This window comes from Bubalus kerabau, chromosome 18 (assembly GCF_029407905.1).
Source record: "Bubalus kerabau isolate K-KA32 ecotype Philippines breed swamp buffalo chromosome 18, PCC_UOA_SB_1v2, whole genome shotgun sequence".
In the NCBI taxonomy this organism is placed as follows: domain Eukaryota; kingdom Metazoa; phylum Chordata; class Mammalia; order Artiodactyla; family Bovidae; genus Bubalus; species Bubalus kerabau.
This window is the reverse complement of record NC_073641.1, coordinates 55,793,075-55,819,821: the sequence shown is the minus strand read 5'-3', so window position 1 is coordinate 55,819,821 and position 26,747 is coordinate 55,793,075. Positions and strand designations below refer to the sequence as shown.

Genomic DNA, 26,747 nt, shown 5'->3' with positions numbered 1-26,747 from the left:
CACAACTTAATGGATTTAAGAATAAGTTGAGAGAAGTTAGGTGGTTTGTCTTATCTAGCATAAACAAAACTGTTCAAGCACATGTATTTATTGCTGTATTAGCATCTCTTTTTTTTTTTCTTCAGAATCTTGTTGCTTTTTCTATCCAAAATAAATTATTGGTGCTATTTATAATTTCATACACTCCCAAATATGTTTAAATAAATTAAATCCATTTAAAAATAAGTTAAAACATCTTTACCCCTACACAACTGTCTGTAGGTATCACATACTTGATATAGCATAGATGATTTAAAACATTCATATACATGGTTAAAATAAATGTTGAAACATTTACATCAGCATTAGAAACATTTCAAAAATGTATATATATTTGAGTGGGGTTTCTTCAGTTTGAGTTACTAGAACTGGTAACATTGTCAAATAACGGAACTGTGGCCTTTTGAATATATCCATTAATTAAATTGAAAAATGTCAGATGTAATAATCTTGAGTAAAGGACTTTTAGTCACTAATGTGGGTTTAAACAAGTAATACTCTCTTGTTTTTTTAAAATACTTTGGGAGTTATTTATATTAAATAGCTTGATTATAACACATCATTAAATCTAAGTCAATTTTTATTTATATCATCACATTAAAATTACTTTTAAAATGTATAATAAAATGTTACTGGAATGGAAAAACTCAACTGAAATATATATATATGCTTTCTAAATATGGGTTTCTAAATATGGTAGATTTCAATCTACTAAGGCAGAAAGTTGAATGTTCTCTAAATATGCAATTATTTGAATATGGACAATATGAATTTATTTTTACATATTTAGCATAGTTAATTGTAATAAATACATTTGGGATTTTTGGGTGAGATGTACATATGTAAACAAATATACAATAGTCAATTAATATGATTTGTCATACACAAACATGGATAAATATGTATTGCCATAAGTAGAGCTGACCACAGGGATATTTTAAATGATAACAACAAGCAAGTTTGGTATTTTTGGATGAATTTTGCAACAGCCACTTGCACAGTTTAGTACCCCTATTATAATAATTTAAAGAAGCTTGGGATAATGAGTAAACCGTTCACTGGGATGTCAGGGATTTCTTCTGAATTTGAAAATGCTCCATGAGGAGTACAGAGAAGTCGTCAACTATTTACTCCAAAATGTATGTGTCATTGTTTCTTTCACGGCATTCAGAGGCTATTGTTAAGTCTTAAATAATAGCATATTCAGATAAATGTGATCAAAAACATTTATGACAAGAAAGTTGATGCCAATCAGAACACTGTACATATTGAATAACTTGCTGCTTCCCTTCCATACAGAAGAATAGATTTTATCCAACAAGGGATTCTAAATCTTGGTAAATCTTCTCTAGTTATTATGGTGTTATTTTTCCTCTACACAATAGAGAAGGTTAAACGAAAATAATTCAAAAAATTCCACAATGCTCTGTAATTATGCATATGTATCTACCCATATTTTAGAAAAATATTCATAATAACAAGAGGAAATATAATTTGTACATCACATCCTGATAGCCTGGCTAATGCAAGATGATTTCAAACATTGCATTTCCTTTCCTAAATCTCCCTAGGACATATTTTTCATTTTTCCTAATTTAAATTTTTTCTACCTCCTAGCAGTTATAGCAGCTCTCATAAACATGTTTGTCAGCTAAGATTTCTCTTAAAATTTGCCCAAGAGCATATTACATGTACGTTTCTGGTTTAAAGGGATGCTTCTGAATAAACTCAATGGAAGTTATTTGTACATATGGCTCAATTTTAAATACAAGCTATTCACAGATCATAACACATTAACGTCAAACTGACTTTGAATGTTGATTTGCAAGCTGTTCATGGGTATATCAGAATCGACCAAAGCTGCTCAGTCCTACTCCATATCAAGTCAAAGCGGATACCAAAAAGATCAAAAAATATATGAATGCATGTTCACCTTCATTATCTTTCAGAGTGAAGTTTGGGTTTATAGACAGAGGTTCATCAAGAAAGAAGTTAAACCTTGGTCCATTGGCAAAATCGTCTTTATCAGTGGCACTGATGGTATGAATAACCTAAAGAAAAAACAAAATTAAGAGTAAATTTAATTTAGCTCTTTCCTTGATTTCAATTATAACATTTCAATATCCAACTTGAGTGTTTTCAAATGCTTATTCTAATGACAGAATTAACTAATTTGCTCTCCCTTGCATTAGACTTTAAGAAATGTAGTATGGCATACCTTACAATCATTCACAATTTTTTTTTCCAGAATGGCACAAATATTTAATGTGTATGTGTGTGTTTTCCTTTATTACCCACAGTATCTTGAGGCCAATTAGTTGTAAGGTTTTGTGTGAACACCTGTTTGGGGAGACATGAAGTATTGTTTGTAAAAATACAACTATCCCAGTGTTGATGTAGAACAGCCTTTCAGTACATGTTGGGCTCAGTCAGAAAACACAAAGGCACTAGAATCATAATTTTTGTTTCAGGAGACCTCTGAGATCATGATCTAGACCCTGAATTTTAGAGAGGAAGACTCTGAGTCCCAAAAGGAATGTGATGTGCCTTAAATCTGTAAAACAGTGACAGAAGTAAAACTAAATCACACAGAGCTTTATGATATATTTTTCATCCTGGTGTTTGAGAGAAAGCAATGCCAAAATTTGGACTTTATGTACTTTAAGGAACAGAGAAAGTTAGAATACATAAATTAAATATTCCAAGTAGCTTAAGAGCAATACACACATTCCAATATTTATACTCATCACAATCTTTAAAAACAACATTTGAAACGAATAAGATAATATTTTCCCTTTGAAAAAAAATGGTATCCAAAAGCTTAGGTATCCTCTTTGCAGTGTTTCTGTAGAGAAACTGAAAACAGACAGAGGGGAAGAAGAGCCAGAAAAATAGTATTTTCTGCATGTGAAATATAGTACATGCATTTCAAAAACTGACATGATTACTAAGAATATTTTACCCATTTTCATTCACTCCATTTCAATATTTTACAAGTGAAACAAACCACCAGTATGCATCAGAGTTAAAAGATAAATTCGTCTCCAAGTACTGAGCCCGTTGGTTTGCAAGGGAGAAGCGAAGAAATATCGAAGTAGTGAGAATGAGTGGTCAGGGCAAGTAGGACCAGAAGGGGATGTGCTTTCATGAAGTGAACGTGAAGAAAGGGCCTCAAGATACAGACGTGATTAACTTCCTCCATATAGTCCCTCGGAGAAGGCAATGGCACCCCACTCCAGTACTCTTGCCTGGAGAATCCCAGGGATGGGGGAGCCTGGTGGGCTGCCGTCTATGGGGTCGCACAGAGTCGGACACGACTGAAGCGACTTAGCAGCAGCATATAGTCCCAAGGGTCACTCCTTGTATTCTTTTCCATCACCACTCAGCCAGTATTTTCTCAGCAAGAGATCCTGGTAAAAGCCCCCCAGCCCCTCAAACACACACACACACAAACACACACATTCTATCCTTCTCTTCATTATTTCACTCCATATTACCATATCATTTATATATGAACTGAACATTTACATAATTGCTGAATTTTTTCTCACTTAAAGTACAACTAGTCTCTGGACAGAATTTTGTTGTTGTTGTTGTTATTGCCTTCTGACTATAAATAGAATAAATTGATGGATAATCAGAAGGAAACTTGATGATTTTTCTCACGAGCAGGAAAAGTTCTATAGTTTATTGTTGATGTCCGGTCCTGTCATGTCTGACTCTTTGCAACTCCACTGACTGTAGCACGCCAGGCTTCCCTGTCCTTCACCATCTCCCAGAGTTGCTCAAACTCATGTTCATTGAGTCAGGAATGCCATCTCGTCCTCTATTGCCCTCTTCTCCTCCTGCCCTCAATCTTTTCCAGCATCAGGGTCTTTTTCAATGAGTTGGCTCTTTGCAGCAGGTGGTCAACATATTGGAGCTTCAGTTTAAGCATCAGTCCTTCCAGTGAATGTTCAAGGTTGATTTCCTTTAGGATCGACTAGTTTGATCTCCTTGCTTACCAAGGGATTCTCAAAAGTCTTATCCAGCACCACAATTAGAAAACATCAATTATTCAGTGCTCAACCTACTTCATGGTAGAGCTCTCACATCCATACATGACTACTGGAAAAGCCATAGCTTTGACTATTATGGACCTTTGTCCACAAAGTAATGTCTCTGTTTTTTTATTTTGTTTTTGCTTTTTAACATGCTGTGTAGGTTTGTCACAGTTTTTCTTCCGAGAAGCAAGCATCTTTTTTATTTTGTAGCTGCCGTTACATTCACTATTTATACTGATTTTGGAGTCCAAGAAAATAAACTCGGTCACTGTTTCCATTGTTTCCCAATCTATTTGCCATAAAGTGATAGGACCGAATACCATGATGTTAGTTTTTTGAATGTTGAGTTTTAAGTCAGCTTTTTCACTCTTTTCTTTCACCCTCATTAAGAGACTATTCCCTCTTTGCTTTCTGCCATTAGAGTGGTATCATCTGCATGTCTGAATTTACTGGTATTTCTCCTGGCAAGCTTACTTCCTGTTTGTGCTTCATCCAGTCCAGCATTTCACATGTTATATTCTGTGTATAGGTTAAATAAGCAGGGTGACAATATACAGCCTTGATGTACTTCTTTTCCAATTTGGAACCAGTCCATTGTTCCATGTCCAGTTCTTTTTTTTTTTTTTTTCTTTTTTTTTTCCCATATCCAGTTCTAACTGTTTCTTCTTGACTGGCATACAGGTTTCTCAGGAGGCAGGTCAGGCGGTCTGGTATTTCCATCTCTTTAAGAATTTTTCACAGTGTGTTGTTATCCACACAGTTAAAGACTTTAGTGTAGTCAAGTTTAATTTAGAATGTGCAGATTCTAAAAACACAATTGCAGTTTCTACACATTAGTTACTTAGTATCAGATGGGAATAAAATATCACATTTTCAGGGATAAGTAAAACAAATACAGTCAACCCTTCATATCCATGGTTCTGAGTCTGTGGACTCAACCACCATGGATCAAAAATGTTTCTTAAAAATTCAGAAACTTCCAGAAAGTGAAACTTGAAACTGCCATGCAGTGGCAACTATTCAGATGGTCTTTATGTTGTAATTACAACTATTTACATGATATTTACATTGTATCATATATTGTAATTACCAGAGATGATTTTAAAATATATAGAAGGATGTGTGAAGTTTATATGCAAATACTACACCACTGATATAAAGGATTTGAGCATTTATGGATTTTGGTATCCCAGGGACAGAAGGGGGATGTTGGAACCAGTTTCCCACAGAAATTGTATAAATTTCTGTGGACAGCTGTGTAAATTTTTTGAGGAAAGAAATAAATATTTTCCCACCCCTATTTTTCATCCATTGTGATTCTCAAATGGGCAATATTATTTTCTCAGTGATACCTCATAATATGCTGACATACTTGCAAGTTTATCTCTTATCTTAGCAATTTTGGAGGGGGTTGGTAAAGAACAATTAACTTAAATTAACTGAACTATTATATGCTTATTGCTATCACTTCTTTGAAACAATTTTCTCCTTTCAAAGTTAATTTATAATTTATTTTAAATTTTCTTAATATTTTTACAAACATGACCCTATTCAATTTGTTAAACATTGGTATAATTCATATTCTATTATATTTACACATTTTTTTCTATTAACTTTAAAATATAAATCTTCCCATTTTCTTGCAGGTAATTTCAAATCTCAATTTACCAGAAAGTTCATATAGAGCACATCTGTTTTCCTCAGAAAGGGATCAAGGTCTCATCTACATAATAAATGATAATTTGGTTCACATATTTTGTTTAAGAGTGAACCATATATCTTGAACTTCTGTAGAATTGTTGGACATGCGTCTGTACTTAAATATTTTTCCATAATACTTTTGAAAGATGCTTCCAAAAACCTAGTAGGTTGGTCTTTTTTTAATCTACCACTCCTAGATATTCTCTTGATGAGAGAAGGCATATTTAATTTCTCTATTGGTTATTTTATTATTAACTTTTCCCCTGTCAATAGGAAATGGGATATTCATTTGTTTCCTTAGATATTTTTTAGAAAACATACTTGAAATTTAAACATGTGTCTGATTTTTAGGAGATTTACGCTTCTGGCAGATATCTAGATAGTTGCTATGTCACTTTTATCAATATTTTCTACACTTTTCTCAGACTTACTGATTTATCTACTCTGTTTAGTTTTTGTGCTCTCTGTTTGTGCAACTGGTTGGTGATGTATGATCCATAAAACTTTATTTTCTGACTCTCATACCTTCTAATGGAGAAGGCAATGGCACCCCACTCCAGTACTCTTGCCCGGAAAATCCCATGGATGAAGGAGCCTGGTAGGCTGCAGTCCATGGGGTCGCTAAGAGTCGGACACGACTGAGCGACTTCACTTTCACTTTTCACTTTCCACTTTCATGCATTGGAGAAGGAAATGGCAACCCACTCCAGTGTTCTTGCCTGGAGAATCCCAGGGACAGGGGAGCCTGATAGGCTGCCATCTATGGGGTCACACAGAGTTGGACACGACTGAAGTGATTTAGCATAGCATAGCATACCTTCTAACTGAACTCAAATGTTTTTTATCACTTGCACATTATGTATTAAGTGTGTAAAGTCTTTAATTACTTTGAAAGACCTGAGATTTATGCTAACAAAAGGAGAAAAACTCAAATTGATGAGTTGTATTTATAAATACTGACTAGAATTTTTTGATAATGCCCATGAATAAGGATACACTTTTGGTAGAAACTAATTAAAACCAATTTTATATTTCTTTTATTAAATAAATGTATCCCCTTGTTTGGGCTTCTCTAGTGGTTCAGATGGCAAAAATTCTGCCTGCAATGCAAGTAGACCTAGGTTCAATCCCTGGAGAAGGAAATGGCTAACCACTCCAGTATTCTTTCCTGAAGAATTCCATGGACAGAGGAGCCTGATGGGCTATGGTCCATGGGGTCGCAAAGAGGTGGATATGACTGAGCAACAAACACTTGTTTAAATATGTTTAAAACATATTAAATCCATTACTTATAGAGTATTTTATTAGGAAAAATAGTGTCAGAAATGTATATGAATAACATAGTTTTCTATTTGGGAAATGTGCTAACTCCATCTAAGACTTAAATTAAAATGAAGAAAAAATTCTATGGAATGCATTGCATCTTCTTTAAAATTAATTGAGTTTGCTCTACAATATGATGTTAAATGATCATTGAAAATAATACCAACTTTTGTTACTTAGTTGAAGTTTAACTTTGGCAAGTAGCTGAAGAATTGATGCTTTTGAACCCTGGTGTTGGAGAACACTCTTGAGAGTCTCTTGGACTGCAAGGAGATCCAACCAGTCCATTCTGAAGGAGATCGGCCCTGGGATTTCCTTAGAAGGAATGATGCTAAAGCTGAAACTCCAGGACTTTGGCTACCTCATGCAAAGAGTTGACTCATTGGAAAAGACTCTGATGCTGGGAGGGATTGGGGGCAAGAGGAGAAGGGGATGACAGAGGATGAGATGGCTGGATGGCATCACTGACTCGATGGACGTGAGTCTGAGTGAACTCCGGGAGTTGGTGATGGACAGGGAGGCCTGGCATGCTGCGATTCATGGGGTCACAAACAGTCAGACACGACTGAGCGACTGATCTGATATGATCTGATCTATACTATTAATAAATGGATATTTTGTGGGCAGAGGTTGGTGTTATGTAGTGAAATATTTTCTTTTATATGTTATGTTTTCTAAGTTAGTTATGTAAAGTTTAAAAATAAAATTAAAAAAAAAATACAGAGGAAAAATTCAATATGAATAAGACAGAAAGAATTCCCTTTGCTAGTTTTCAAACTTCCTAGTTATTGGCACATCTTAAGTATTTTGAATTCACTCTACTTCGAGAAGTGATTTAAAATTTCATGCATGCATGATTTTCTTTTAAAATTTTTTCATAAAAACATATGCAAAAGATTTTTTCCAGAGTTGGAAAATATATTAACTCAGAGAAATATATTGTTGAAGTTTATATTGATACCTAAACCAACCAGAACTCTACTATTACATGTGGTTTGAACCTCTGCTTTCAGAAAAGACCAGTCTCTGTCATAGCCACATGCTGCTATATTTAAATGCACAACATCCATAATAGAAGTGTCTGCAATTCTAAAAGTAATTGTCATAGAAAGAGGAACTGTTGCAATACAAATACGCTTAGGAAAACCTATTTCACAAATCATTATTTGAATAGTTTCCTATTCCAACTATGCCTCAAAATATACAGTTTCTCCAGAAATGCTATAACACCAAGATTAAGTGAACCAAAATCTGTAAAATTAAGTAACAGATTAAGACCATTTTTCTCTATAATGGGTTGCTCATAGAACTGAATGGGTAATGATTTGTTTAAATACAGGTGTAACAAACAATACGTAAACATGATGTTTTTATCCCCTCAATGAAAAGTCTAAATTCATTTTGGTAAAAGAATTGGAAAAAGCTCAGATACAATTAAGAATATTTTCCTTATAGTGACAACTAAAATCATGTGATACTGTGATACTAAAGACAGCAATTATATTAAATGTGAATATAGTGCTTAAAGAATGCAAAGTAATCACATAATTTAATTTAAATATATTAGAACATTATCCTCAATGGTGAAAAATTGAAAGCATTTCCCCTAAAGTCAGGAGCAAGACAAGGGTGCCCATTCTCACCACTACTATTCAACATAGTTTTGGAAGTTTTGGCCACAACAATCAGTCAGCAAAAGAAATAAATGGAATTCAGATTGGAAAAGAAGTAAAACTCTCATGGTTTACAGATGATATGATACTCTACATAGAAAACCCTAAAGATTCCACCAGAAAATTACTAGAGCTAATCAATGAATATAGTAAAATCAATGAATATAATATTCGCAGGATATAAAATTAACAAAGAAATCTCTTGCATTCCTATACACTAACAATGAGAAAACAGAAAGAGAAATTAGGGAAACAATTCCATTCACCACTGCAATGAAAAGAATAAAATACTTAGGAATATATCTACCTAAAGAAAAAAGACCTATATATAGAAAACTATAAAACAATGATGCAATAAATCAAAGAGGACACAAATAGATGGAGAAATATACCATGTTCATGGTTTGGAAGAATCAATATAGTGAAAATGGGTATACTACCCAAAGCAATCTATAGATGCAATGCAATCCTTATCAAGCTACCAATGGTATTTTTCACAGAACTAGAACAAATAATCTCACAATTTGAATGGAAATACAAAAAACCTCAAATAGCCAAATTAATCTTGAGAAAGAAGAATGGAACTGGAGGAATCAACCTGGTGGAATTCAAGCTCTACTACAAAACCACAGTCATCAAGACAGTATGGTACTGGCACAAAGACAGAAGTATAGATCAGTGGAACAAAGTAGAAAGCCCAGAGATAAATCCACACACCTATGGACACCTTATCTTCAACAAAGGAGGCAAGAATATACAATGGAGAAAAGACAATCTCTTTAACAAATGGTGCTGGGAAAACTGGTCAACCACTTGTAAAAGAATGAAACTAGAACACTTTCTAACACTATATACAAAAATAAACTCAAACTCAATTAAAGATCTAAACATAAGACCAGAAACTATAAAACTCCTAGAGGAAAACATAGGCAAAACACCCTCTGACATAAATGACAACAGGATCCTCTATGACCCACCTCCCAGAATATGGGAAATAAAAGCAAAACTAAACAAATGGGACCTAATTAAACTTAAAAGCTTCTGCATAACAAAGGAAACCATAAGCAAGGTGAAAAGACGGCCTTCAGAATGGGAGAAAATAATAGCAAATGAAGCAACTGACAAAGAATTAATCTCAAAAATATACAAGCAACTCATACAGCTCAATTCCAGAAAAATAAATGACCCAATCAAAAAATGGGCCAAAAGAACTAAACAGACATTTCTCAAAAAAAGACATACAGATGGCTAACAAACACATGAAAAGATGCTCAACATCACTCATTATCAGAGAAATGCAAATCAAAACCACAATGAGGTGCCATTTCACGCCAGTTAGAATGGCTGCTATCCAAAAGTCTACAAGTAATAAATGCTGGAGAGGGTGTGGAGAAAAGGGAACCCTCTTCCACTGTTGGTGGGAATGCAAACTAGTACAGCCACTATGGAGAACAGTGTGGAGTTTCCTTAAAAAAACTGGAAATAGAACTGCCTTATGACCCAGCAATCCCACTACTGGGACTACACACCAAGGAAACCAGAATTGAAAGAGACACATATACCCCAATGATCATTGCAGCGTTGTTTATAATAGCCAGGGCATGGAAGCAACCTAGATGTCCATCAGCAGACAAATTGATAAGAAAGATGTGGCACATATACACAATGGAATATTATTCAGCCATTAAAAAGAATACATTTGAATCAGTTCTAATGAGGTGGATGAAACTGGAGCCTATTATACAGAGTGAAGTAAGCCAGAAAGAAAAACACCAATACAGTATCAGTTCAGTTCAGTTCAGTTCAGTTGCTCAGTTGTGTCCAACTCTTTGCTACGCCATGAATCACAGCACACCAGGCCTCCCTGTCCAACACCAACTCCCAGAGTTCACCCGAACTCATGTCCATCGAGTCGGTGATGCTATCCAGCCATCTCATCCTCTGTCATCCCCTTTTCATCCTGCCCCCAATCCCTCCCAGCATCAGAGTCTTTTCCAATGAGTCAACTCTTCGCCTGAGGTGGCCAAAGTACTGGAGTTTCAGCTTTAGTATCATTCCTACCAGTACAGTATGCTGCTGCTTAGTCGCTTCAGTCGTGTCCGACTCTGTGCGACCCCATAGACGGCAGCTCACCAGGCTCCCCTGTCCCTGGGATTCTCCAGGCAAGAACACTGGAGTGGGTTGCCATTTCCTTCTCCAATGCATGAAAGTGGAAAAATAAAGTGAAGTCGCTCAGTCATGTCCGACTCCTAGCGACCCCATGGACTGCAGCCTACCAGGCTCCTCCATCCATGGGATTTTCCAGGCAAGAGTACTGGAGTGGAGTGCCATTGCCTTCTCCACCAGTACAGTATACTAACGCATATATATGGAATCTAGAAAGATGGTAACGATAACCCTGTATGTAATACAGCAAAAGTCACACAGATGTAGAGAACAGTCGTTTGGACTCTGTGGAAGAGGGAGAGGGTGGGATGATTTGGGAGAATGGCATTGAAACATGTATATTACCATACGTGAAACGAATCACCTGTCCAGGTTCCATGCATGAGACAGGGTGCTCGGGGCTGGTGCACTGGGATGACCCAGAGGGATGGTATGGGGAGGGAGGTGGGAGGGTGGTTCAGGATGGGGAACACATGTACTCTCATGATGGATTCAATGTATGGCAAAACCACTATAATATTGTAAAGTAATTAGCCTCCAATTAAAATAAATAAATTTATATTAAAAATATATATTAGAACTTTGGGGTTTCAAGTCTAGCAATTACTTCTCAAAAATAATAACAGTTATATTTAAAAAAAGGCTTCCCAGGTGGCACTACAGGTAGAGAACATGACTGCCAATGCAGGAGACATGAGACACAGGTTCAGTCCCCAGGTTGGGAAGATCCCCTGGAGAAGGAAATGGCTACACACTCCAGTAATCTTGCCTAGGAAATCCCATGGACAGAGGAGCCTGGTGGGCTACAGTTCATGGGGTCACAAACAATAGCAATGTAGTGGTATCACCACTATTATTAGTAACACTGTTATTAATAATGAGTATTTAACTTTATCAAAATATTTTGTTTCATCTATCAAAATGAGTTTTAATTTTTCTCCTTTCCAATTTAAAGTATTACTTTTTCTGGATTCTCTTTGACAATATTTTGTTTATGATACTTCTATGTTCATGAAAGGGAATATAATTCAAATTATATCCTTCCAAGTTTTGATTTCAAACTTTTGTCATCACTATAAAATGAGTAAAAAACTGATTGCCTTTATTTTTTTTCCTTTTTGATACAGTATATTTTGATTATAATTCCATGGAAATATTTTCAATTTTTATTACTTTATTGGCTCATGCTTATTTAGAAATGACTTAAATTTTGGTGGAGTTTTTCTAGTAATATTTTTGAATTAGTATCTAACATTATTTTATTGTAATAAAATGAAGTCAAATATTGACAATTACTAAAACTTGCTTTGTGCTGCTGAATATGGAAGAAATTTGGTCAATATTTATGTAAAATTTTAACCAATGTAATTTAAATTTGTTCACTGCAATATTCTGTATGTGTTAAACAGTAATGCTTGGTTAATTGTGGTGCTCAAATTTTTAGCTTATTTACTAACATTTTATGTTATAATTCTATCAATTTCTTGCAAAAGCATACTAAAACTCACAATATAATAATGGGCTTGTATATTTTTCTTTATTTTACTATCCATTTTTACTTTATTTCTTTTGAAGAAATTTTGATAAATATATAAAATTTAAATTGTTTCTGTCTATTGCAGTGACCCTTTTTATATCAATAAGTGTGCTTCTGTATATTACAAATATTTCCTTGGATAATTTGTATCTTTGTATGTGTGTGTGTAGTTGGTGAGTATGTATGTGGCAATTATGCAAGTAATTCCAAGATTTTTCTTTCAAGCTTTTTATTATATTGATTATGGATCTCTTATAAACAACGTTAAATTGACATTTTTTCTTACCTATTATGAGAATAGATATTTTTAAAGTATTGTGGTTATGTCATTTTAATATAAATGCTGACATATACTTCTTTAAGTTTACATTATTTTATTTAATTTTTATTTTTCTACATCATGAGAAACGCTGGGCTGGATGAAGCACAAGCTGGAATCAAGATTGCCAGGAGAAATATCAATAATCTCAGATATGCAGATGACACCAACCTTACGGCAGAAAGCAAAGAAGAACTGAAAAGTCTCTTGATGAAAGTGAAAGAGGTGAGTGAAAAAGTTCGCTTAAAACTCAACATTCAGAAAACTAAGATCATAGCATCTGGTCCCATCATCCATGGCAAATAGATAGGGAAACAGTGGAAATAGTGACAAACTTTATTTTTGGGGTCTCAAAAAATCACTGCAGATGGTGATTGAACCCATGAAATTAAAAGACACTTGCTCCTTGAAAGAAAAGTTATGACCAAACTAGACAGCATATTAAAAAGCAGAGACATTACTTTGCCAACAAAGGTCCGTCTAGTCAAAGCTATGGTTTTAACAGTAGTCATGTATGAATGTGAGAGTTGGACTATAAAGAAAGCTGAGAGAAAAAGTATTGATGCCTTTGAACTGTGGTGTTGGAGAAGACTCTTGAGAGTCCCTTGGATTGCAAGGAGATACAACCAGTCCATCCTAAAGAAAATCAGTCCTGAATATTAATTAGAAGGACTGATGCTGAAGCTGAAACTCCAAAACCCTGGCTGCCTGATGCGAAGAACTCTCATTGAAAAAGACCCTGATGCTTGGAAAGATTGAAGGTAGGAGAAGTGGATAACAGAGAATAAGATGATCGGATGGCATCACTGACTCAATGGACATGAATTTGAGTAAACCCCAGGAGTTGGTGATGGACAGAGAGGCCTGGTGTGCTGCAGTCCATGGGGTCACACAAAGTCAGACATGACTGAGGGACTAAACTGAACTGAACTCATTCTATATTTATTGTCTTATTTATTATTTTTTAATTACCATGATTCTACCTAGCTATTATAATTTTATGTACTAAACCTTTCCCTTTTATTTTGCTATCTTGTGTTAAAAGACAAAACTATATCTTAAGGGCAAATATGAAAATTTGTAACTTTAGCTTTAAAAATTTAAAGCTTTAAAAATTTCACAGAATTTTCTGGGTTGTTTTGGAAATATTAAATTGGTTATATATTTTATTAGGATTACATCTTAGTTTTTAATATGCCCTTCTATAATCCCTTAAAATAGATCCTATATAAAAATAATTTCCCTGTATCTTTGTAGTGTAAAATATAAAGAAATCAAAATAAAGCCACATGCAACAGTATTGTCACTGTGTAAATTATTTAAATCAATGAATATTTTAATTAATATCAGTTCATTTCAGTTGCTCAGTCATGTCCGACTCTTTGCCACCCCATGGACTGTAGCACGCCAGGCTTCCTTGTCCATCACCAACACCCAAAGCTTACTCAAACTCATGTCCATTTAGTGGGTGATGTCATCCAACCATCTCATCCTCTGTCATCCCCTTCTCCTCCCACCTTCAATCTTTCCAAGCATCAGGGTCTTTTCCAATAAGTCAGTTCTTTGCGTCATGTGGCCAAAGTATTGGAGTTTCAGCTTCAACATCAGTCCTTCCAATGAATATTCAGGACTGATTTCCTTTAGGATGGACTGGTTGGATCTTCATGCTGTCCAAAGGACTCACAATAGTCTTCTCCAACAGCACAGTTCAAAAACATCAATTCTTCAGTGCTCAGCTTTCTTTATAGTCCAACTTTCACATCCATACATGACTACTGGTAAAACCATAGCTTTGACTAGATGGACATTTATTAGCAAAGTAATGTCTCTGCTTTTCATGGTTGCAGAAATTAAAAGTCACTTTTAATTTCACTGCAGTCATCTGCAGTGATTTTTGGAGCCCAAAAAAATAAAGTCCATTTTTTCCCCATCTATTTGACATGAAGTGATGAAACCCAATGCCATGATCTTAGTTTTCTGAAAGCTGAGTTTTAAGTCAACTTTTTCACTCTCCTCTTCACTTTTATAAAGAGGCTCTTTAGTCCTTAAATTTTAATTAATGTAATAAAGGTCAAAAATAAAACTTTAAGATCACTTTATTTAGGAATATTTTAAATTATAATTTCTATTATGTTAGTTACACAGACTTTTACTATTTTGTCACTTAAACTAAAGTTATAGGTTTTCTACAATCTATTATAATTTAGTAGTTTATCAATTACCCCAAATGTAAAGAGTTTTACAGGGGCTATTCACTTATCAATAATTTAATGTTACCAATATAATTACAGATTGATTTGGTCTTTAAGAATTTTTGCTACTTCAAACTGCCAATTTGATTACCTGCCCTTCCCCCCAAAAAAAAAAAATCATTAGTATGTTTATTATGGTAAGAAACTTTCTTTCTCTCTCTCTCTCTCTCTCTCTTTTTTTTTTTTTTTTTTGGTCTAAATATGAACTTTTGTTATCTTTATTTTTGAGGAATATTTTTTGTAGGAAAATAATTTATAGTTGCCAGATATTATCTTCTGGCTCTTGGGAATTATCTTCCCCTAGGGAGGGATTTTATCTTCCTGATTAAATAATCAGCTTTTAAAATTGTCTTTTAGAAAGTTTTGAATATTCTTTTTATATTCTACATGCTAATCCTTCATTGAATAAATGGTTTGGAAATATCTTTTTTTACTCTATGATTTTACTTCTCATCCTGTTAATGTTCTTTCAGAAAACAGAAATGCTTAATTTTGATCAAGTCAAATTTATTGACTTTTTGATTATGCTTTTGGTGTCATCTTAGGACCTCTGCCTGGCATTACATTCATTTTTCCTTAACAGTATAATGTCTCTTTTCACTTGATATTTTAAATTTTAAGTTTAACTTTATTTTTGAAATTTTATTTCAATTTATCTAGGTTAAGTTATTTTTATAAACAGTTGCTCAACTTTTTGTTTTTCTCTGTTTCTTGAATTCTTGATTTGATGTTTGCCAACAGTATGGAAAATTTTTCAGTCATGATTGCTTCAAATATTACTTCTGCCCAGTTTTCCTTTTTAATATCCTTCTGAGAATTGGTTAATTTGTATATTAGGTCTGCATGTTCTATGTTTTTCTTATTCTTATTTATACTTTTTACCTTCTTGTCTTTCCATTCTTTAACATGAATATTTTAATCTAATCTAATTTGCAGTTCTCTACTTTCACTATTTTCTCATCAGCTATGTCTAATCTGATGCTAGTAAAAATTGAAATCCCATGTTAAATGACTTTTTTTAAATCTAAATTTTCTATTTGAATATTTAACATTTTCCTCTTCAATTGTATTTGTATAATATATGTAAGAAAATAATTTTAGGGTGTGTGAATCCATTTCTAGTACTATTGAAGTGTGATTTGGTAAGTAAATCATTTTATATATGTACCACAAAACTCTGCTTTTCTTTCACATGGTGAAGTGGAAAAAAAAAATTAAGCACCAGAAGTGATAACCTTAATATATTGCTAACAGTAAAACAGATAATCTGTTAATACCTAAAAATAATATAATTTTTAGTCATTTTGTTCCTCACTTTCCTGTGAGGAATGGACATGAGAAAACTTTATGTAAGCTTTATATAAAGAGTCCTGCATTTATACATATGTAAATATGTCCTCTGGAGATATTAAAAACATATAAGCAATGATTACTTTCCCAAGCCATACCTGATTGTCCTTATACACAAAAACACAAGGCAATGTTTCTCACAACCATAATTTTATCATGTTTCAAAATGATTTAAAATAATTTTGTATGATATATTTACTCTGGTTTACCAAATCAGTAAAAGGGGTTATCTGACTGAACTAGATCTAGACCCTTTTGACTTCTCTTGATTCATGTGACAGACAGACGTCAAGGTGTCCATTATGGAATCCATGCCTCATTGTGATCCCTTTCTTGAATTCTAGGTGTGTCTTGTTTCCTGCTTTTGACCAACAGAATATGGAAATATGATATATCACACTGGTAACACCACATTACATTATATGAAACTGTCAGACTCTTCAGAATGACTCTCTACTTATTTGAAGTGGCCATATTGGGAAAGCCTATATGACAAAAAGAAAAGAAAAACAGACACAAAATGAACAACAAACAAACAAGCAAAACCAACTGTGGTGGCCTCTCCGAACTCTGGGGAACACTGACACTCTCAGGTCTGCAGCTGAGAGTAACTGAATGCTACCAACAGCCATGTGAGCATGGAAGAGTTCTCCCAGCCTCAGGTAAGAACACAGCTTGATTACATCTTGTGATATTCCTACAGAGACTGAGCTAAGCTGTGAGCAGAATTCTGACTGCAGAAACTATGGAATGCTAAATAGGTGTTTGAAGCTGCTAAGTTTATGTAATTTGTTACATAGTAGAGAAGACAGAGGCACACTTCCCATAGCCCACTTGTTTTATGGGCATCAACAATCCTGGTCTCCCTATGGAATCATCATGCTCCTTTATCTGGCTGCCATGTTACATCCAGATGCAAGTTCCAAGTTCCAGTTCTTCTGTCCATTCTTAATTCTCCCTACCTTCTCAAAACATATACATTCTTCATGTTGAAACCTAATCCCCTTCTTGTATCAATATTACTCAATGGCCACTGTATGTTGCTCCCTCATTCCCTCCAAAATAGACCAGGCCATTCTCTTCTCCCCACTCTAGTTTATAAGCTTCATCAGGGCAGGAAAGTTCATTGTTTCCTCCTCACTTAATGCAGGGCTGTATGCAAATCATTCAGTATAATTTTATTGGCATAAAAAATACATACATGATGGAGTTCATTTGTTGAATTACATTTGTGATCCAGAGAACATTTATTTTCTATGGTTCTCAAAAAATCTATTTGGTACTTAAAGCTTTATAAAATTATTTGTACTAAGCACAAAAATAACACTGAGGGATTTTTGAGGATTATACCTAAGAATAATAGAAACAAAGCTGCTTATTTTTCTTCCATTCAAATTATAGGAAGGAAACAATTAACTTACCTGACCAGGCTTAGAATTTTCACAGACAACAATATCATATTCCCTGGCAAGCTCGGGTGGATTGTCATTGACATCCAGAACTCTAATACCCACTGTGACATGGCTCAGCAAGCTCGGATTGTCTGCAAAACACATAGGGATGCATTTAGTATTTCCATGCACACTTTAGAGACTTGATTTAAAGCCAATCTCCTTAATACTGTAGCTTGTCACTAGTCCCACATGCTGCTGCAGGACTTTTGGCAAAAGACAATTTTATGAAGGCACTCTTTGTTAGAACTCATTAACTTACAGAAAAATGAAAAATGAACACCATAGCATGACATGAATGCTAAAATGATACTTTGTCATATCAAGGAAATTACATGTTATTCAGGAACTGGAGTGGGAGAAAGTTGTCAGAACTCACTGTATGCTGTCAAAGTCCAAGGGATGAACAATTGGTTTCATCATTAATCTAAGAAAAGCACAGTAGTTGGAAAAAAATAAGATAATCTTTAAAACATTCAAGGTTTCAAGTCTAAATCAACTTGGAGAAAATAAAGTTCTTTACACAAGGATAAAATTCTTCTTATAGGACAATATATGCAGTCTGCAGTGTCAAGTCATACTTGGGAAAAAATAAAAAGAATAATTTAAATTGGAACAGCATAGAATTCATATAAAACCCTGATAAATATCAATATATTAGAGCTACTATTTTAAAATATTTCTAAAGTGCAGTCTTACCATTTTTCAATAGGTTTATTAGTTATGAGATATAAGAAAAGAAATGTTTGGTTTATTTTATATGTCAAAGCTAAAAATATAGAATTCATAATGGAAAAATTAATGAGAAGGCAAAAACAAAACATATTAGGAAAAAAGGATAAAATACATATACATAAAATATTAAAGAAAATGGATATTTAAGATATCCATTATTTAATTATCCATTAAGAAAATGAATGTATTACACATGACATAGGTGCTTTTAAAAAAGTAGGAAATCAGAGTGCTACTACAATAACTAAAGAAGATAAATTTTTAGGTTAAAAATAGTTTTCAAAGATAAAGTATCAGTCCTAGATAATTTTACTTAAAGTTAAAGAAAAAAATGTCTTCAATCTTATAAATCTTTTCCCCAGAAAATAAAGGATAAAATATGCTACAACTTGTTCTCTGTGGCCAGTAAAGTTTTACTATCAATATCAGATACTCCCACTCATGAGAGGTATTATCTGTCAGTGGATTAAACAAAATAATACCAAACCCATTACAGTGGTATATAAAAGAAAATCTATTATTTGTTTAGTTCCCAGAATGTTTCTTAGTTCATCATTAAAAGAAGGAAACAAAGAAGGAAGGAGAGAGGGAGAGAAGAAATTAGGGAATTTTTTTTTTTTAATATAAAAGTTATCTAAAAAGTCAAAGCATTAAAGGAGGAAGAAAAAACACAGGGATACTTCTCTTAATATACATAGCAAAAAGTAAGATATAAAATGTAATATCCATACATTCTAAACAAACAAACAAACAAACAAAAATGGACCTTAGGATGCATCACTGTGAACAAAGCTAGTGGAGGTGATGAAATTTCATCTGAGCCTGTTCCAAAACTTAAATGATGATGTTGTCAAAGTGCTGCATTTAATATGCCAGCAAATTTGGAAAACTCAGCATTGGCCACAGGACTGGAAAAAGTCAGTTTTCATTCCAATTCCAAAGAAGGAAATGCCAAAAAATGTTCAAACTACTGCAAAATAGCACTCATTTCACATGTTAGCAAAGAAATGCTCAAAATTCTCCAATCTAGGCTTCGACAATATGTGAACTGAGAACTTCCAGATACACAAGCTGGATTCAGAAAAGGCAGAGGTCCAAATATCAAATTGCCAACATCTGCTGGATCATAGGAAAAACAAGAGAATTACAGAAAAGAACAACAACAACAACAACAAAACCCTATTTCTGTTTTATTGATTAAGCTAAAGCCTTTGACTGTGTAGATCACAACAAATTGTGGAAAATTCTTAAACAGACGGGAATACCAGACCACCTTATCTGCCTCCTGAGAAACCTGTATTCAGGTCAAGAAGCAACAGTTAGAACGGACATAGCCATGGAATTAAAAGACACTTGCTTCTTGGAAGAAAAGAAGTGACAAACCTAGGCAGCATACTAAAAAGCAGAGACATTACTTCGCCTACAAAGGTCCATATAGTCAAAGTTATGCTTTTCCCAGAAGTCATGTACCGATGTGAGAGCTGGACAATAAAAAGGCTGAACACTGAAGAATTGATACCTTCAAAATGCGGCTCTGGAGAAGACTCTTGAGAGTCCCTTGGACAGCAAGGTGATCCAACCAGTCAATCCTAAAGGAAATCAGCCCTGATTATTCATTGGAAGGACTGATGCTGAAGATGAACCTCCAGTATTTTGGCCACCTGATGAGAAGAGCTGACTCACTGGAAAAGAGCCTGATGCTGGGAAAGATTGAAGGCAGGAGGAGAAGGGGATGAAAGAGGATGAGATTGTTGGATGGCATCACTGACTCAATGAACATGAATTTGAGCAAACTCAGGGATATAGTGAAGGGCAGGGAAGCTTGGTGTGCCACAGCTTGGTTGCAAAGATCTGGACATGACTAAGTGACTGTACAACAACTATGGATCAAACACCCTAGGATCAAACCTGTGTCTCCTGCATTGGCATGCAGGTTCTTTACCATGGAGCCACCATGGAAACCTAAATATACAGAAAAAAGTTATAAAATATTAAAATTAATATATTGTATGAATAGCTTAATATAATGACTAATAGAATTGGCACTTATGATATTTTGTCAATGTAAAATAAAAGATAATGGGATGCTGATGTATCATATCAGTCAATTTTTTATTATAAAGACAAATAGATCCATTATATTAAAGTTAGCCTGATGTTGATTAAAATATTTGCTTATTTAGAGTGACTTATTATGAAAAAGGGGCTTCCCAAGTGGCGTTGTGATGAAGAATCCACCTGCCAATGCAGGAGATACAGGAGACTTGTGTTTGATCCCTGGATTGGGAAGATATCCTAGAGTACGGAATTGCAACCCACTCCAGTATTCTTGCCTGGAGAATCATATGGACTGAAGAGCCTGGAGGGCTACAGTCTATGGATTAAAAAAAGAGTTGGATACAACTTACTGACTAAACAACAACAAAGTTAGAAGTCTATATATTTAACTCAATATCAACAAAGAAGATAGTGCAAAGCATAATAATAAATATATTTTATCATATCACTGTACTCAAGAATTATTAAGAAGGTTATCCTCAACAATATACTATTTAATTTTGCAATGAATTATTTAGTTTTGCATGTTTTTTTTTCATCTTTACAAAATACTACAGTTTTAAATGCAGTCTTCTGAGAAATTTCTGAAAATATATATTCAATTAGCATTTGGTTTCTAAGATTTTAACTATTGCTGTAGCTCTGCTGCTATTCTTCCTAAAGGAAATAAATCATGAATATTCATTGGAAGGACTGATGCTGAAGTCCTGACTCATTTGAAAAGACCCTGATGCTGGAAAAAATGAAGGCGGGAGGAGAAGGGGAGGACGGAAGACTAGATGGTTGGATGACATCACTGACTCAATGAACATGAGTTTGAGTAAACTCCGGAAGGTGGTGGTGGACAGGGAAGCCTGGAATGCTGCAGTTCATGGGAGTCACAAAGATTTGGACATGACTGAGTGACTGAGCTGAACTGATGATATAAACTATCACATTTGTTACATCTATTCAGCCTTTGTTGGAAAGAGTCAGACACAACTGAGCAATTAACAAGATAATACATTATGAAAAAAAGGCATTGCTAACACCCAAAAAAGATATCCTTTTCATTATAGGGGACTGGAATGCAAAAGTAGGAAGTCAAGAAACACCTGGAGTAACAGGCAAATTTGGCCTTGGAATACGGAATGAAGCAGGGCAAAGACTAATAGAGTTTTGCCAACAAAATGCAATGGTCATAACAAACACCCTGTTCCAACAACACAAAAGAAAACTCTACACATGGACATCACCAGATGGTCAACACTGAAATCAGATTGATTATATTCTTTGCAGCCAAAGATGGAGAAGCTCTATAGAATCAACAAAAACAAGACCAGGAGCTGACTGTGGCTCAGATCATGAACTCCTTATTGCCAAATTCAGACTTAAATTGAAGAAAGTAGGGAAAACCACTAGACCATTCAGGTATGACCTAAATCAAATCCCTTATGATTATACAGTGGAAGTGAGAAATAGATTTAAGGACCTAGATGTGATAGATAGAGTGCCTGATGAACTATGGAATGAGGTTCATGACATTGTCCAGGAGACAGGGATCAAGACCATCCCCATGGAAAAGAAATGCAAAAAAGCAAAATGGCTGTCTGGGGAGGTCTTACAAATAGCTGTGAAAAGAAGAGAAGTGAAAAGCAAAGGAGAAAATGAAAGATATAATCATCTGAATGCAGAGTTCCAAAGAATAGCAAGAAGAGATAAGAAAGCCTTCTTCAGCAATCAATGAAAGAAATAGAGGAAAACAACAGAATGGGAAAGACTGGAGATCTCTTCAAGAAAATTAGAGATACCAAGGGAACATTTCATGCAAAGATGGGCTCGATAGAGGACAGAAATGGTATGGACCTAACAGAAGCAGAAGATATTAAGAAGAGGTGGCGGGAATAAACTGAAGAACTGTACAAAAAAGATCTTCACAACCCAGATAATCACAATGGTGTGATCACTGACCTAGAGCCAGACATCCTGGAATGTGAAGTCAAGTGGGCCTTAGAAAGCATCACTACGAACAAAGCTAGTGGAGGTGATGGAATTCCAGTTGACCTATTTCAAATCCTGAAAGATAATGCTGTGAAAGTGCTGCACTCAATATGCCATTAAATTTGGAAAACTCATCAGTGGCCACAGGACTGGAAAAGGTCAGTTTTCATTCCAATCCCAAAGAAAGGGAATGCCAAAGAATGCTCAAATTACTGCACAATTGCACTCATCTCACACGCTAGTAAAGTAATGCTCAAAATTCTCCAAGCTAGGCTTCAGCAATATGTGAACTGTGAACTTCCTGATGTTCAAGCTGGTTTTAGAAAAGGCAGAGGAACCAGAGATCAAATTGCCGACATCTGCTGGATCATGGAAAAAGCAAGAGAGTTCCAGAAAAACATCTATTTCTGCTTTATTGACTATGCCAAAGCCTTTGATTGTGTGGATCATAATAAACAGTGGAAAATTCTGAAAGAGATGGGAATACCAGACCACCTGACCTGCCGCTTGAGAAATCTGTATGCAGGTCAGGAAGCAACAGTTAGAACTGGACATGGAACAACAGATTGGTTCCAAATAGGAAAAGGAGTACATCAAGGCTGTATATGTCATCCTGCTTATTTAACTTATATGCAGAGTACATCATGAGAAATGCTGGACTGGAAGAAACACAAGCTGGAATCAAGATTTCCAGGAGAAATATCAATAATCTCAGATATGCAGATGACACCACCCTTATGGCATAAAGTGAAGAGGAACTCAAAAGCCTCCTGATGAAAGTGAAAGTGGAGAGTGGAAAAGTTGGCTTAAAGCTCAACGTTCAGAAAATGAAGATCATGGCATCTTGTCCCATCACTTCATGGCTAATAGATGGGGAAACAATGGAAACAGTGTCAGACTTTATTTTTTGGGGCTCCAAAATCACTGCAGATGGTGACTGCAGCCATGAAATTAAAAGAGGCTTACTCCTTGGAAGGAAAGTTATGACCAACTTAGATAGCATATTCAAAAGCAGAGACATTGCTTTGCCAACAAAGGTCCGTCTAGTCAAGGCTATGGCTTCTCCTGTGGTCATGTATGGATGTGAGAGTTGGACTGTGAAGAAGGCTGAGCACCGAAGAATTGATCTTTTGAACTGTGGTGTTGGAGAAGACTCTTGAGTGTCCCTTGGACTGCAATGAGATCCAACCAGTCCATTCTGAAGGAGATCAGCCCTGGGTGCTCTTTGGAAGGAATGATGCTAAAGCTGAAACTCCAGTACTTTGGCCACCTCATGCGAAGAGTTGACTAATTGGAAAAGACTCTAATGCTGGGAGGGATTGGGTGCAGGAGGAGAAGGGGACGACAGGATGAGATGGCTGGATGGCACCATTGACTTGATGGACGTGAGTCTTGGTGAACTCTGGGAGTTGGTGATGGACAGGGAGGCTGGAGTGCTGCGATTCATGGGGTCACAAGGAGTTGGACATGACTGGGCAACTGAGTGAACTGAACTGAAGTTTTTGTGGAAGCTGATATTGATCATACTTGATCGTTTTATCATTTTAAAAATAAAAAAGAACATTCAGTATGAATTCTAATTTTGTAAATTACCAAAGTAAAACTGACATAGTTTAAATGGCTTATCTTGACAAAGCCAGGGTTATGAATTACTTCTCAGACATTATACAACTGCCACTGTATAAATGCTTTTTTTCTAACCATTGTATATATGCTAGTATATTTCTATATTTCTCAACCAGGTATTTGTTTGCATTTAAGATCAGACAAAAGAAATCTGTTCTATAAATCTGAGACAAGAATATCATTAATTTTAATCATTGGTATCAGCAGTCTTAAAAGGCATCAAAATTCTCTGCTCCTTTTCTGAATGAGAACTAGATGTTATTTTGTTGTATCAGAAAAATGTTTTCAGGAAAGACACATGTACCCCAATGTTCACTGTAGCACTATTTACAATAGCTAGAACATGGAAGCAACCTAGATGTCCATCAACAGATGAATGGATAAAGAAGCAGTGGTACATATATATAATGGAATACTACTCAGCCATAAAAAGGAATACATTTGAATCTGTTCTAATGAGGTGGATGAAACTACAGCCCATTATACAGAGTGAATTAAGTCAGAAAGAGAAATGCAAATATTATGTACACACCCACACACATATATATATATATATATATATATATATATATATATATAAAATCTGAGAGATGGCACTAATGAATTTATCTTCAGGGCAGCAGTGTAGAAAGAGGCATAAAGAACAGACCTATGGACAAGGTGGGAAGAGAGGAGTGAGAAGGGGAGATGTATGGACAGAGTAACATAGAAATTTCTAATACCATGTGTAAAACAGATGGCCAATGGGAATTTGCTGTATGACTCAGAGAACTCAAACAGGAGCTGAAACAGGCTGAAGGGTGGGGTGGGGAGGGAGATGGGAGGGAGGTTTAGGAGGGAGGGGCCAAGAGTGTATATATGGCTGATTCTTGTTGATGTATGACAGAAAATCACAAAATTCTGTAAAGTAATTATCTTTCAATTAAAAAATTTAAAAAAAGTTTTTAGGAAAGGATTCTGGGAAGACTATGTCTTGAGGAAAGACTAGAATAAAAGAATGACTAAGCATTTGACTGTTTTCAAACACCACTTCTCACTGCCCTACCTCTGCATTGCTCATGCTGTCCTCTGGAATTGGCATAGCCTTGCCCATACTCCATACTTGGGCACAGGAAACTAAATCCTCCTGGATGGAAACAGACTCTCTCCATGTTTCTCTAATGTTATATATTGTATCTCCAGTGTACAATTACTATTCTATCATGTAAGGATTAAAAGTACAGAGCTGGGATCAAACAGATACTTATTTGTAGGTAAGTGTACTGTCATTTTCTGTTCTGTAGGGAACAGAATCTAACCTTATTGTGGATGCAACTAGTGATCTGTAGGGCATGCTTTGTCAGGGGAATCTCAAGAGATACTGATGAAGAGTCATGAAAAACAGTCAGAGTAAGCTTGATTCCAACACTGATGCAAATTAAATAATTGCTATTTCCTGAAATAGATGGGAAAACAGTGGAAACAGTGTCAGACTTTATTTTGGGGGGCTCCAAAATCACTGCAGATGGTTACTGCAGCCATGAAATTAAAAGATGCTTAGTTATGACCAACCTAGATAGCATATTGAAAAGCAGAGACATTACTTTGCCAACAAAGGTCTGTCTAGTCAAGGCTGTGGTTTTTCCAGTGGTCATGTATGGATGTGAGAGTTAGACTGTGAAGAAAGCTGAGCTCATGGGGTCACAAGAGTCAGACACGACTGAGTGACTGACCTCAACTGAACTGAACTGAAAAGTAGGATGGTGTGTAAAAACTGTAACTTTAATTTCAGATAATTAGAGTGGAAAACTCACTATAGTTTTGTAACCAATTGTGGCTTACCTACACTCATTCTAGTATTTCTGCTCAATAATGAAATTAGCTAAATCTATATTAGTAAATTAGCAAGATTCTTTTTTTTTTTAATTTCCCTCAGCCTTAGTGTTAGTATTCTATTCTTTGAATGCCAATCACTTTACCTATAAATGCAGACACATTTTTGTGTGTGAGACGCATTTTGTTGTGGTAAAAACTGGATAATGTCCCAGGAATTCTTAGTGCAACATTTCTGTTATTGTTACTATTAATTTCAGGCTCACATGCATTTCTCAAAATAAGCGTTCAGTCCTTTTGATGGCACAGTAAATAAAAATATACTGTCTTCAGCCAACTTATTCAGTAGGAGCCACTCTCCAGAACCCTTAAGGAACATGAACTTTGGAAAGTTATTTTTTATTTCTATAACTTAATTATTTAATCTGTAAACAGGAATAAGAATGGTTCCATGGGCCAAACTGTACTTTTGAGACACAATTAAAGAAGTTATATAAACTTTAAAACACTGAGAGTAGGAGAGAGCAGAATATTGAATTTAATCCTTTCCAAAAATCAAAAAACAAAATATAGGGCACATTAACAATCCTATACATGTGATTGTCAGTAGAAACTATACTATGTAAAATCATTCAGGCTTTATGCAATAACAGTGTAACAAGCTGGATGAATCACAAACTGG

At 35.1% G+C, this 26,747-nt stretch overlaps 1 protein-coding gene and 1 long non-coding RNA gene across 3 annotated transcripts in view; one reads left to right on the top strand and one right to left on the bottom strand.

The window, feature by feature from the left end:
* Positions 1 to 26,747, bottom strand: part of CDH18 (cadherin 18) — a 725,976-nt gene that overhangs the window by 39,073 nt on the left and 660,156 nt on the right. The window contains exons 10-11 of the mRNA XM_055554551.1: positions 17,825 to 17,946; positions 1,973 to 2,090 (exon numbers count right to left, since the gene is read on the bottom strand). Coding sequence (XP_055410526.1) covers positions 1,973 to 2,090; positions 17,825 to 17,946 — 240 coding nt within the window. The remainder of the gene's footprint in view (positions 1 to 1,972; positions 2,091 to 17,824; positions 17,947 to 26,747) is intronic.
* Positions 1 to 26,747, top strand: part of LOC129632837 (uncharacterized) — a 341,755-nt gene that overhangs the window by 28,100 nt on the left and 286,908 nt on the right. The window lies entirely within an intron of this gene.